Source organism: Dysidea avara, chromosome 1 (assembly GCF_963678975.1).
Source record: "Dysidea avara chromosome 1, odDysAvar1.4, whole genome shotgun sequence".
In the NCBI taxonomy this organism is placed as follows: Eukaryota; Metazoa; Porifera; class Demospongiae; order Dictyoceratida; family Dysideidae; genus Dysidea; species Dysidea avara.
In genome coordinates this window covers 23,465,268-23,476,470 of record NC_089272.1, presented here as the reverse complement: position 1 = coordinate 23,476,470, position 11,203 = coordinate 23,465,268, and the positions used below count along the sequence as shown (strand labels likewise).

The 11,203-nt window shown below is 37.3% G+C and overlaps 2 protein-coding genes across 3 annotated transcripts in view; both read right to left on the bottom strand.

Annotated features, from left to right (window-relative positions):
- LOC136236374 (serine/arginine repetitive matrix protein 1-like) overlaps positions 1-6,950 on the bottom strand; it is an 11,672-nt gene extending 4,722 nt beyond the window's left edge. The window contains exons 1-2 of the mRNA XM_066026550.1: positions 6,938-6,950; positions 6,644-6,712 (exon numbers count right to left, since the gene is read on the bottom strand). Of these exons, the coding sequence (XP_065882622.1) occupies positions 6,644-6,712; positions 6,938-6,950 (82 nt within the window). The remainder of the gene's footprint in view (positions 1-6,643; positions 6,713-6,937) is intronic.
- Positions 6,951-9,859: 2,909 nt separating this feature from the next.
- Positions 9,860-11,146, bottom strand: LOC136249127 (uncharacterized). Of its 2 annotated transcripts, XR_010698061.1 has the most exons (5): positions 11,101-11,146; positions 10,932-11,033; positions 10,301-10,875; positions 10,141-10,192; positions 9,860-10,086 (listed from the first exon to the last, which is right to left on the bottom strand). XR_010698061.1 is itself a non-coding variant. In XM_066041070.1 (4 exons), exons 2-4 carry the CDS (start codon positions 10,544-10,546, stop codon positions 10,058-10,060), a joined length of 327 nt encoding a protein of 108 aa, XP_065897142.1. In that variant the 5' UTR covers positions 10,547-10,875; positions 10,932-11,085; the 3' UTR covers positions 9,860-10,057. The 2 variants fall into 2 exon arrangements, 1 of the variants encoding a protein (XP_065897142.1); XM_066041070.1 differs by lacking the exon at positions 11,101-11,146 and having other exon boundaries at positions 10,932-11,085.
- Between the last annotated feature and the right edge of the window lie 57 nt (positions 11,147-11,203).

The following is an 11,203-nucleotide window of genomic DNA, read 5'->3' as shown; positions in this document are numbered from 1 at the left end:
AGGCATCAGTCAGTTACTTACTCTGTTAGTCAGTCATTGGTTAGGCAAAACTAAGCTCAAACAAGCTTTGAGATCGACCTGAAATGCTTTCAACAAATTGCTATGGAATTTTTTTTTTAATTCTACTGCCTCATCTTTGTCTGGGAAAAGTGAGGCTGGTTTTTGGGTGATTTTTCCATGGGCCACACCTACACCTTTGTGGTCCCTACTGATAGAAATACAATAGTACTGTAGTAGAGCTGAAAATAATTAGATATATAAATTTGACAGTACACTGTAAGCCATCTGATCAATACCTTTGCACTTTTACAGTGGTGGATCTAGATGGGCTTCTGTGGTTTCCATAGAAACCCCTTTTAAATTTACCTCAGTGGCAGTCTAACTAGCTTCATTATTGCTGCATTGACAATTTGTCATAGTACACAACTACAGTATATACCACTGTAACTAACACCATTTATAGCTACCCCTGTATTAAACCCTCAGCAACACTTCACTTTGCATCTCCCACTGCATTAAAAATGATCAAGATACTCTAACAGAGCAGTCAAGTAACTACTCCAATAGAACAATCAAAGTTACAACTTAGTCACAACTTTTGCCTTATACTGTAGTTAGCTATAGTATTTACAGTTTAAAGCATTGGATTTATTGTAATTGCCAACTAAAAGTGCCCTGAAATTCAATCTCATAGCTTCTAAAATTTCAACACCCTCAGATGTTTTTTTTTTTCAGCTATGTATGTCAACTTTCAGATATCCACTTTTAAAAATCCTAGATCTGCCACTGTATTAGATATTTAGACTGTACTACAGCCATTAAGAGGTTTACTAAATCACTTATAGTCACCTACACATGTTCACATAGTCGCTTGTGTGTCCTTCCAACTTATAAGCACTGCATGTACACAAAATTGGAGTAAGATATATAGAAAGACACCAAGTTTTGTAGTGTGTCTTTTGTGTTGTGTTTATCATGTACAAAATTGATTACCCAACTAAGCGATTTAGTCACCTTACTATTAACCCAAAAGGGATACTAATGTACAATCATGCAATACATGCAAAAAGAAATTTTAGGACAATTACAGCAAGCCCCTAGTACAATCCATAAATAAGTTACACTAGTCAGAAAACATCATTTAGTAAGTTGGTTTGAAATCTAATAAACAGCTGATTGCATGCCTACTTGAGCACCACAACTTAATTGCACGTCTTGCATCTATAGCACCTTGTAGATGTCTTCAACAGAAATAGAAGTCTCTAGATGTGAGTGGTTTGGTTTTGCTGACTGCAATTCCCAAGCCCAGTGGCAATCCATACGTGCAGTGAATGGAGCTCTGGTCAGCTTGAGGATGGCTGTATGTGGTTGCACAGCTCTGTGGTGTTAAATAAATATCTCTGCTGTGAATTTCCTTTTATTTTTGCCAGTTTTGAGACCTGAATGGCCCATAACTTGGCCTAGTTCATCCCTATGCCTTCAATTTCAATTTATTGAACAGCCTCTTGTCTTCCACCTCCTTCCTCCCCTTTTGGAGCTCTCCTGCTACAGTCAACCTTGGTTCAAAAACTATCTAAAATAGCAATAAACTTAGTTGTTGGCTACTTGCATAGTGGATTAAAGGTAAGGAATTGGTGCAAAATGTATGAAAATTTGGTACACATAGCTTCAACCATTAGCGAGCTACAACACACTACATACTTTAAACTGGAGTTTCTCAATACATTTAAATAGGCGATAAGACCAGTTTTCCCAGACTGGGTAACAAATCAGGGTGAAGTGGCATTGAAGAGTGGAAAAAAATTAAGCCTTGTAGCCTTAGCTGTAATCAAATTATGGTTTTGCTTATCTGAAGATTCTATGCACTGAATAATTCTTTTTAAAATTGTAGCAACCTATTGGAAGCATTTCAGGTCATACTGAAAGTACTTTTGTGCTTGGTTATACCTAACCAATACTAAGGCACCATTAAGGTGTATGAGACCAGTTGTAGAGTGATTTTTGTGGCTGGAAAAGCCCAAATCTTCCAAATATACAGACAGTACATTGTGCAATGGCAGATTGACGTAGAATATTAAATGTAAAGTTTGGCAATACTGTGTTTACACTACAATCAGTTAATAATAGGGGAGTATTAACTATTGCTACAATAGTACATATCCCAAACTGTCAAAAAACCTCAAAACATTGGTGATAATGCTTGTGCAATAAACGTACTGTGTACTGTATAGTAGGAAGGAGTAGGTGTGGCCCACGAAAAACATCACCCAAAAACCAGCCTCAACTTTCTCTTATGACGGTGAGGCAGTATTGGTTAGGTAAAACTAAATCCAAACAAGCTTTCAGATTGACCCGAAACACTTTCAACAAGTTGCTATGGAATTTAAAAATAAATATTAAATGGATTTTCCACTGGCTAACTGACTGACTGACTGAGTAACTGACCGATGCCTTCAGACAACTGTAACTCAATAACGACTGAGGCTATGGGCTTGATTTTTTCACTGTTTGACATCACTTCAGCTTGAGAGGTGCCTTTTGGCATACCACAGTACATGTATGCAAAACGTATTCTTCATGGATTTACCAATGTCGGACAATTTCTGTTACAAAGGGAAGCCATCACATGCTACTGCCAAATCTACACTTTTCACTGCCATCAAAGATGAATGGGGCACAAGGGAGGACAGTATTTTTTCGTTGATTGCAGAGGGCTTTTCAAACCATTCTTGATTCGTAATGCTGTGCAACAGGTTGAACATAGCTGACAATGTAACGTAATAGATGCTTCACTTTTCAGATGATAATTGGTAGCAGGGGTGTACAACGCCTTTTCTTTTGATGTGGTAAGCATGGGTTCACCAGTCACAATAATTCTATTTTTTTACAAAAAAAAGTTAACAAACAAGTACACAAAAATTAGGAATTTTCAACTAAAGTAGGGACCATAGTACATCGATAAAAAGTACTGAAAAAAGCTTTAGTACACAATACTAAATCGTAGGAGTATACCACTTATTGTTTTACTATGATTTAATATTGTGCACTACTCCAGCTTGTTTCAGTACTTTTTTATCAATGTTCTATGGTCCCTGAAAATTCCTCCTTTTGTGTACATACTAACAAGAGCAAATAACTAAGAGTAAATAAACATACCCACTGGTGTTCGTTGTAGCTCTCTAGTTGGCAGGAAGCCGTCTATTATGATAAATACAAATATAATAATCAGTGCATATGTAATTGTAATTGTACTTGCATAGGTCAAACAATACTTGTAAAATTACTAAATTACCACGTCCCAGACCTACACAGAAGTCTTACGTGGTTATACAGGCCATCTGCAAAAACCATCTACCAAAAGCAAACCAGACAAGTTTGGTATGTAAATTGTTAACCCACAGCTACAGCCTTGCTTCTTTGGCGGAAACACTTCAAATTTTGTGCAGAAAAACCTTTCACAATATTAAATACCTACAATGTGTGCGCTACTGTTTTATCTTTGATCCTTCTTTATCGTGGCCATCTCTCATGGGTACAGCTTCCATCAAAACACGCACACCACAGTGCCCCAACATATTGGAATAAACGTGTAGTATAATGTAGCAAGCATGTGATTTAATGTTGGGATACACCTCGGGATATGCTGCTGCCTGTTCAACATTGCCACTACACACGTAAGGATTAGAGTGTTTGCTTTGGCTTGAAGGTGGTTTCTTTTCTGAGTTTAAAAACAGGTTGTATATGGTGCCTCTCTACAGACTCTATGGGTAGCTTTCCCAGAGCACTTTTCAGGCGTACAACTGAAAAACACCGTAGTATTGTGTATCTCGTCATCTAGAAAGTGGGCGAGACCCGTACTTATGCGAACTAAAAGTAAGAACAGCCCTGAGGCTTTGTTGAGAGAATTAGTGGAAAATAATACTGTAGACACACTATAAAACAGTTGAAAAGATACTTCTGTGGGTAATGTGTTGTTTAAAGCGGTTTGTTAAAAATCCGCATCCTTAGGAATGTTTAGCTGTGTATTTCGAGAATTGCAGAGGGGGGGGGGGGAGGGGGGGGAGGGAGGGGGGGAATTACTAAATACGGTTATTCAATAAAAATTTACAAAAAGTACACAAACAAGTACAAGAAAAAAATAGGAATTTTCCATATGAGTAGGGACTGCAGCAATAAAAAGCACTGAAACAAGCCGCTGAGACAAAACACAACTGAATGATTACATTTTAATCCCTACTTTAATCCCAAATTTTTTCTTGCACTTGTATAATTGCACATCTTCAACCTAATGTTTTCATTAGAAATTGAAGTCTATACTAAGCTAAGTGTCTAACAAGTTTATCCATTAATGCAAACAAAATAGACATATGTGACTGGATTTGTGAAAAGGGGTCTTCCACACACACATCCAATATGCCAACTTTGACAACTCAAACCTTCAGACTGAAAGCTGCTATTAACTTAAAATATGATCAGTGGTAAGCTCCAACATTGCTTTGTGAATGGGATAATTTCAGGTTTATATGTTTATTAAACACTAAGTTATGACTTTTGAAGCTCATAGAAATGTATGTGTGTGGAAGACTCCTTTTCACAAATCTGGTCATGTATATTAGAAAATATGAACCGCTGAGCAAAAACTGCCGTTTTTGCAAAATTCTATTTTGCTATTAAAAAGCATTGAAATAAACTACGTATGCTACATAAAATTTTACTCACGTTTCAATAGCTTCGTTATATGCACTGAAACAAAGCTCAAATGAATAAAACCTACATGCCACCAGAATCCCCTGTTTGTTGGGAGTAAGAAAATCTTTATTTTTAATTCTTGCTCATACACAGTGCACAGTGTGTGAGTTATGGGTGCTTGTTTATGATGTGGTAGTAAAAAGTTTACCATCATTATTTACTTGTTGAAACAGCCTTCTTCTTTGTCTCCACGTAAATGTACAGGAAAAACACTATACCTTGATCGATGTGCCAGTTCATGGGGAACATACCAAGCCAAACCACATTTTTGTAGCTTGTTTCAGTCTTGAGTTAATTATGATCAATTAAATAAGTTCCTGCAATTTATTTGCCATACTGTGTTGTACAAATTGAGCCTATTCCTATTCCAACTGTCTAGCACTATAACTCGCAAAACTATTCATCACTAAAAGCTGAAACTTTGGTTGTCCACTCTTTTGTTACTATAGCTAACAGAGAAGCAATAAAAGAAAACGGCTGGTTTTGCTCAGCAGGTAACAATTATGAAACTGAAAAATTCATAAACCAACAAGGATCATGTGTCATCAAAAGTACCAAAGTACATACGCTGGCAAAGTTAAATATTGGGTTTATTTGATATAACCACAATACTTGTTGATCTTTCCAGCCATCTCTTTTTGATTTGTAGATTTATTCAGCAATCCCTATTCCTAAACTTTGGACATGTCTATAACCCAAAGTGTAATAATAGCACACTTTGACACTTTCCCATTCAAAGTACAACATAGTAAAGCAACACATTATAAATAAACATCCACATATAAGGAAGGACACACACATGCATACACAAACACATGTACATGTACACACAACAAATACAGGACAGAGAAAACATTTAAACATACCATGGATCCCACTGCCTGATGACGACGTCATCGATCCTATGATGGTGAAATTATATCCTTACAGTACATTATAGGTAAAGCTTATCAACTTACCACTGGTGGCACTACGTGTCACGGTGGGGGCTACATAGTAAAACAGTACATATGTATATTACCAAAAATGACAATTAATATTATAAGAAATTTGAACACAACTTAACTTTGAGCACAACTTTAAAAGCCATATTCTGTCTGTATTAACATGTAGAGAGTAATCCCACTTAGTTGCTTCTGATTGAAATGTGGTTCAAAAAATTACATATAAAGAAGTTTGCTACATGGCACGGACACTATTTTGCTTAATCACAAAACACTGTAATTTTCACAAACTAACCTGCAGAACTAATTCACAGTGCTTTTGTTTCATTGTAATACTATGTAGTGAAGGCTGCAAGCTATTTCAATGGCTTTCAAGACATTGAAATAGCTCAGAACATTCCCTTCCAAATATCTGCCATACAATTTGCCATAGAAAAAGTGAGTTCTTTTCAATTAACCTTAACATGACACGCTTAAATTTCCTCTGAATTCCTTTTGCTATAGCTCATCTTAATCACTGTTCACTGCTTTTTCTAAATCTGGTTTAGAATCTGAGGTATCTATCATGTGTCGCAGGTTATTAAGCCCTTTATTGCATGCTCCCAAAACGCCCAACACAAAATTTATGGGGAAATTTGCTACACCGGGTCAGTTTAGACCATTTTTACGTGCCAAATTTCTGTGAAACGGACTTCTTTGGCATTATTGTACTTGCAGTGAGTTGCTCTACACGTATTAAGCTAGGAAAGTTACTAACAGACTTGAGGTAGGTGGTACACGATAATAAATTTAATTCTTAACGGTTCTTCAATCGAAATGCATTGGGCATGCCTGTTCCAGCTGGCATTTTTGCCATCAACAAAAGTGTAGCAAATGTCCGCAAACTTCTTGATATGCTTGTACCACAATACAATTAACTATCACACACACACACATTAGATTTAACTCACCAGTGGGATCAGGTGCACGGCTACTGCCGTCTGCACCAGTTCCTGTGGGCGATGGGGATCTGGACATTCCTATAAACAATATAATCACATTATAATATGTACGTAGTACTGTAGTAACCTCTAGATAGTCATGATGGTTCACAAAAGACTGACGAGTTGATGTGGGGTACCCTAAGGCCACTCCAAATAAATTCTCTGTTTCCCGTCCTGGAGTCAAGCATATTTGCGTGTGGGCGGGTGGTCCATTTCCATTATTTCATTATAAGTTTGGCAGTATTTAAAGCCATTATTTACCTGGCACAACCATGAAAGCTACACAAGAGCATGCTTAAGCTTGTTCCTTCCTTTTCAAGTTGCAAAAATAGTACAAACGTGAAGTTTGTGTCAACTCGATAGCACTGCTGACACGTGAGCTGACACTGTTTCAAGATGGCTTTTCTGAGCCTGTCAGTATGCAAGAATAACCGGAAAATAATGGAAGAATACGGAATAATGGGCTGACAGTAACCAGATGCGGGCGATGGACGGGAAACAGAGAATTTATTTGGAGTCGCCTAAAGTATTCTTAATGTCTAAGGATTGTTGTTGATAACCAACACGTTCCAATTGTCACAACAAACAACAGTGACCTTTCACGTTTTCATAAACAACATGCATACATCAGCTAATTTTTCACTGATAGCTACAGTGCAGTCCGCTTAAGCTAATACAACATTCTTCTGAGCTTATAGTAGCCGAATGACACTGGCTGTGAGCTGCTATAAATGGCACTGAAGACACCTTGAATCATGAGGCAGACGGCATTGACTACTATTTTATCTAGCCGTGAACTGAACATGCATGCACCTTCTAGCATGGTTCTACGCCGACCTTAACGATTCTGACATGAAGTGCGGCTAGTCCAGCGTTTGAGCCATGTCATATCGACAGTAGACTGACTACAAGACATAGAAGCCGGGTTTTGTTAAGCCATTCTGACCTTAAGGACTCCACATGCCGCGTACATACAACAGTAAAGATAGATACTCACCCACTGGCCACAGACTAGTCTAATACTTGGAAACGTCGCACTCAGCCGGATGAATTCACTCAACGTCAAACCTGGCGCGGTCCTTTCCAATACGCGTACGGTTGCTACCAATTACACTCAAAGTGGAATCAGCGACCTTACCGTGTTCTGGTGGCGGGTCGAGTCAAGGTGGCCAATTTATAGGGCTCAGATCAGCACGTGAGGTGCAAGATTACGCAATAAGGCTGCGCATGCGCAATTATATACGATGATCACGAAAATAGGGTTTAATGTAGCACCATGTAGTTGATTGTTATGTCATAGTGAGCATGCATGCTTTAATATGTGAATTAATGGTCAGGGTTCAATGCCTGATTCACTCATGACTTTTATTCTCATGCACGTTCGCTTTTGGTACTATAGCTAGAGTGGTGAGGGCAGTGGCTTCCATACAGTGACACTTACACACGAGTGAGACCGGCATGCATACTAGAATGTGCTTAAAAATATAATTATATTTACCCTTTCACCATAATTATAATAGCTAGCTATCTACATGCTTTCAACACTTAGCTAGGTACTCGTGGACACAGAGTTATGCTAGATTTACTCTATGCTATTAAATAAATTGTGTAGCTATGTAGATTCATTAGTTGCCAATTTATCTCACCTCTTCTTTACAGACTAAATTAATTAACTGTGTTTGTACTGTTTCTATGAGTTCTAGCTACACAAATAAAAAATCATGCAGACTATAGCTAGCAGTGCTATTTAGGATTGGCAAAACAAAAATCTTGCCAATTAATTTTATATATATTCGCTCAAAAATGGACACTATTGTACTTATTCACAGAAACAAGTCATACCATACTGATCTTCTCACTCCAGAAAACTAGGAAAATACAAATAAAGTTCAATTCATTTAAATGAATCCATCTAGCTAGGTAATTACCTCAGTTTATCAAACATCAAGTGGAAGAGATTAACCAGTCAATTCCAAACATCACCTGGCAGCATGGTTCATCCGATGACAATCCAGCGGACCTCCTCACTAAAGGACTCACTTTTGAGCAGTTTCATACCTCTTCATTGTGGTGGCATTGACAAAACTGGTTACTTGATGAAAGGAAGTGGCAAGAAAAAAGACCTATACATAAAGCATTGTTATCAAGTCTAGTCAGTAAATAGTTACAACATACAAATTGGCTAAATACCTGTGGGTAGTGATAGACGAACATTTAATTTGGAAGAAACATGCCAACAATAATAGCAAAACTGTCAAAGGTGAAGCAAAAGCCTTTCTACAATGAAATTTTTTCCACGTAGTGTTACATTAGTGCCACCTCTTATAACTTGCACATTTGCTGCAAAATGCTTGAACTAAATAATATATAGTTGCAATGCTGGCACTCTTAGCAGTTGAGACCAATCTTAGCAGTTGCAATGCTAATACTTGCAACTGTGAGAGCCTTTCTTATAAACTGACACCACAAAACCATTCAGTCTGTTGGAAGCTTCCCCTGACAAAGAGATGCACTAAATATTGAAGTTAAAGTTAATTTATGGTTGTGCCAGGTAAATAGTAGTTTGAAAGCTACCAATAAAGGAAATGCTGGAACAACTGCATGCATATCTGAGTCCACCTAACTACACCAACTGTTACGTATATACTGAACTAGCCTATGTAATTACAAGAACCATCCTACAGATGGAGATGTTCCTCATGCAGGTATAGCTGGGAACAACCTCAGTACACAGGTTTCACTGTATAACAGAAACAGCCTGAACACAAAACCATCGCAGAAATGTCAAATTAATCTACACTAGAGATGCAGCGATATGACCCATATCATATCATTTTAAAACAATATCACTGTATCGATAAAAAGTCAAACTGTATCGATATAATCTATCGCATATTGTGGCTTAACATGTTTGACAATCAAATTATTGTACATTGTGGTTAAACTGCGTAATATGTAGTGCTTCTAAAAGAAAAATTACCTCACTTGTTTCTCTTTAAAAAAAAAACAATAACATAGACCATTAGACTCCGCTTTGTATCGCGCAATATACTGCTGTATCGTGATACACCAGAGGCAATACATCGATACATCTACACACTGTATTGTTGCATCTCTAATCTACACACAGATCTACAGCATTCAATTATAATATTTCACCTGTCTAGGCTAAAAGTAAAAAAAAAATTGTTTAAAAGCTTTTTCTCATTCCATATCTCCAATTTTGACTACCACCCTAACTTTATACCAGAAAATGTGTATAGCTATAGACAGAAATGAAATAACAGATGTTGTTGTTTTCACACAATGTAAGTAAAAATATTCACAAGCAATAGCACAATGAAAGTCATCCATACGGAGGCTTGTTCTTGAAAATCTTTTTCACAAGTTTGGAGAGAAGATGAATGCATCTACAGTACACATACTCTTGACATACTAGTTAAAACTAAAAAACACTTACATACCTCTATTAGAACAGTTGTCAGCTGGTACCTGATCACTTTCGTGTACAGTCTTCTAAAAGGTAAACAAACATGCTAACACCAGCATTACAGAATTCACATAAACAATGGCTTGAATGAACATGCTAACTCTGTAAACTGTCTATGCACAGTACAAGCATACCTGTCGTGTACCATAACACCCAAAAAGGGATACAACATTGGAATTTCCTGCTGTCTGTCTCATAATCCCTGGCAGACTACTACTAGAATATTCCTTGTATTGATCATGGCTCTCATAATCACTGACAGTTTTAGGGTTTCTAACCATAGTCCTGTCATTAGTCTGCAAGGAATAACTTGTATTGTTTATGTCAACATCTACAGCTTTCAATGGAGTCTTGGCTCTTGATGCACGTCTAGATACCATGTTTCCTCTAATAACATTTTGATGATGATCAAATGACCAGCATCATTATGCCATCTGTTTTGGCTGCTTGTTGGTTTAGTATGGCCCGTTCTGTTGTCTGCATCACCAAGTACTGGGGACATTCCCGTTGTACTTGTAAATGTATACTGAAGAAGTGGTGATTGTTGATGGTGATTAGGTGAAGAGTACACTTCAGCTTTGCTAAGAGAATCACGGACTAAATCATCAACATCTATACCAGTAGTAACAGCTACTCCTGGTTCTGCATTACTACATTCTGTGAAACAGTTATCAGCAGTTTTATAGAAATGAGCAACACTATGGAAGTTCTAATGGAAAAGGCAAATACAATAAAAATGCATTCTAACAAAATGAACTCACTGACTTTCAAAACTTTGGCTGGTACCCATGGGATGGTAGCAGTTAATTGAGAGAGTGACATCATCAGTATTGTTGTAAGGAACACACAGCTAGCATTACTTGAGCACTGTTACAAAAAGACATGCATAGCATGAACACAATTACTGGAGAGATTACACAGACCATTGTGGTACCTGAAGGAGTTGACACTAGAGAAGTTTAGTAGAAATGCTTCATGCTAGAGTAAGACAAATTCTATGTTATTGTTCTCAAAAGAATAATCTGAATGAAGTTATC

Bases quoted from the DNA above. Each gene is read 5' to 3' on its own strand.
- LOC136249127 (XM_066041070.1), bottom strand. From the start codon at position 10,546: ATGGTATCTAGACGTGCATCAAGAGCCAAGACTCCATTGAAAGCTGTA. The intron at 10,193-10,300 runs GTATGCTTGTAC...TTTACCTTTTAG, and splicing joins GGTGTTATGGTACACGACAG to AAGACTGTACACGAAAGTGA. The intron at 10,087-10,140 runs GTATGTAAGTGT...TGTGTACTGTAG, and splicing joins TGACAACTGTTCTAATAGAG to ATGCATTCATCTTCTCTCCA.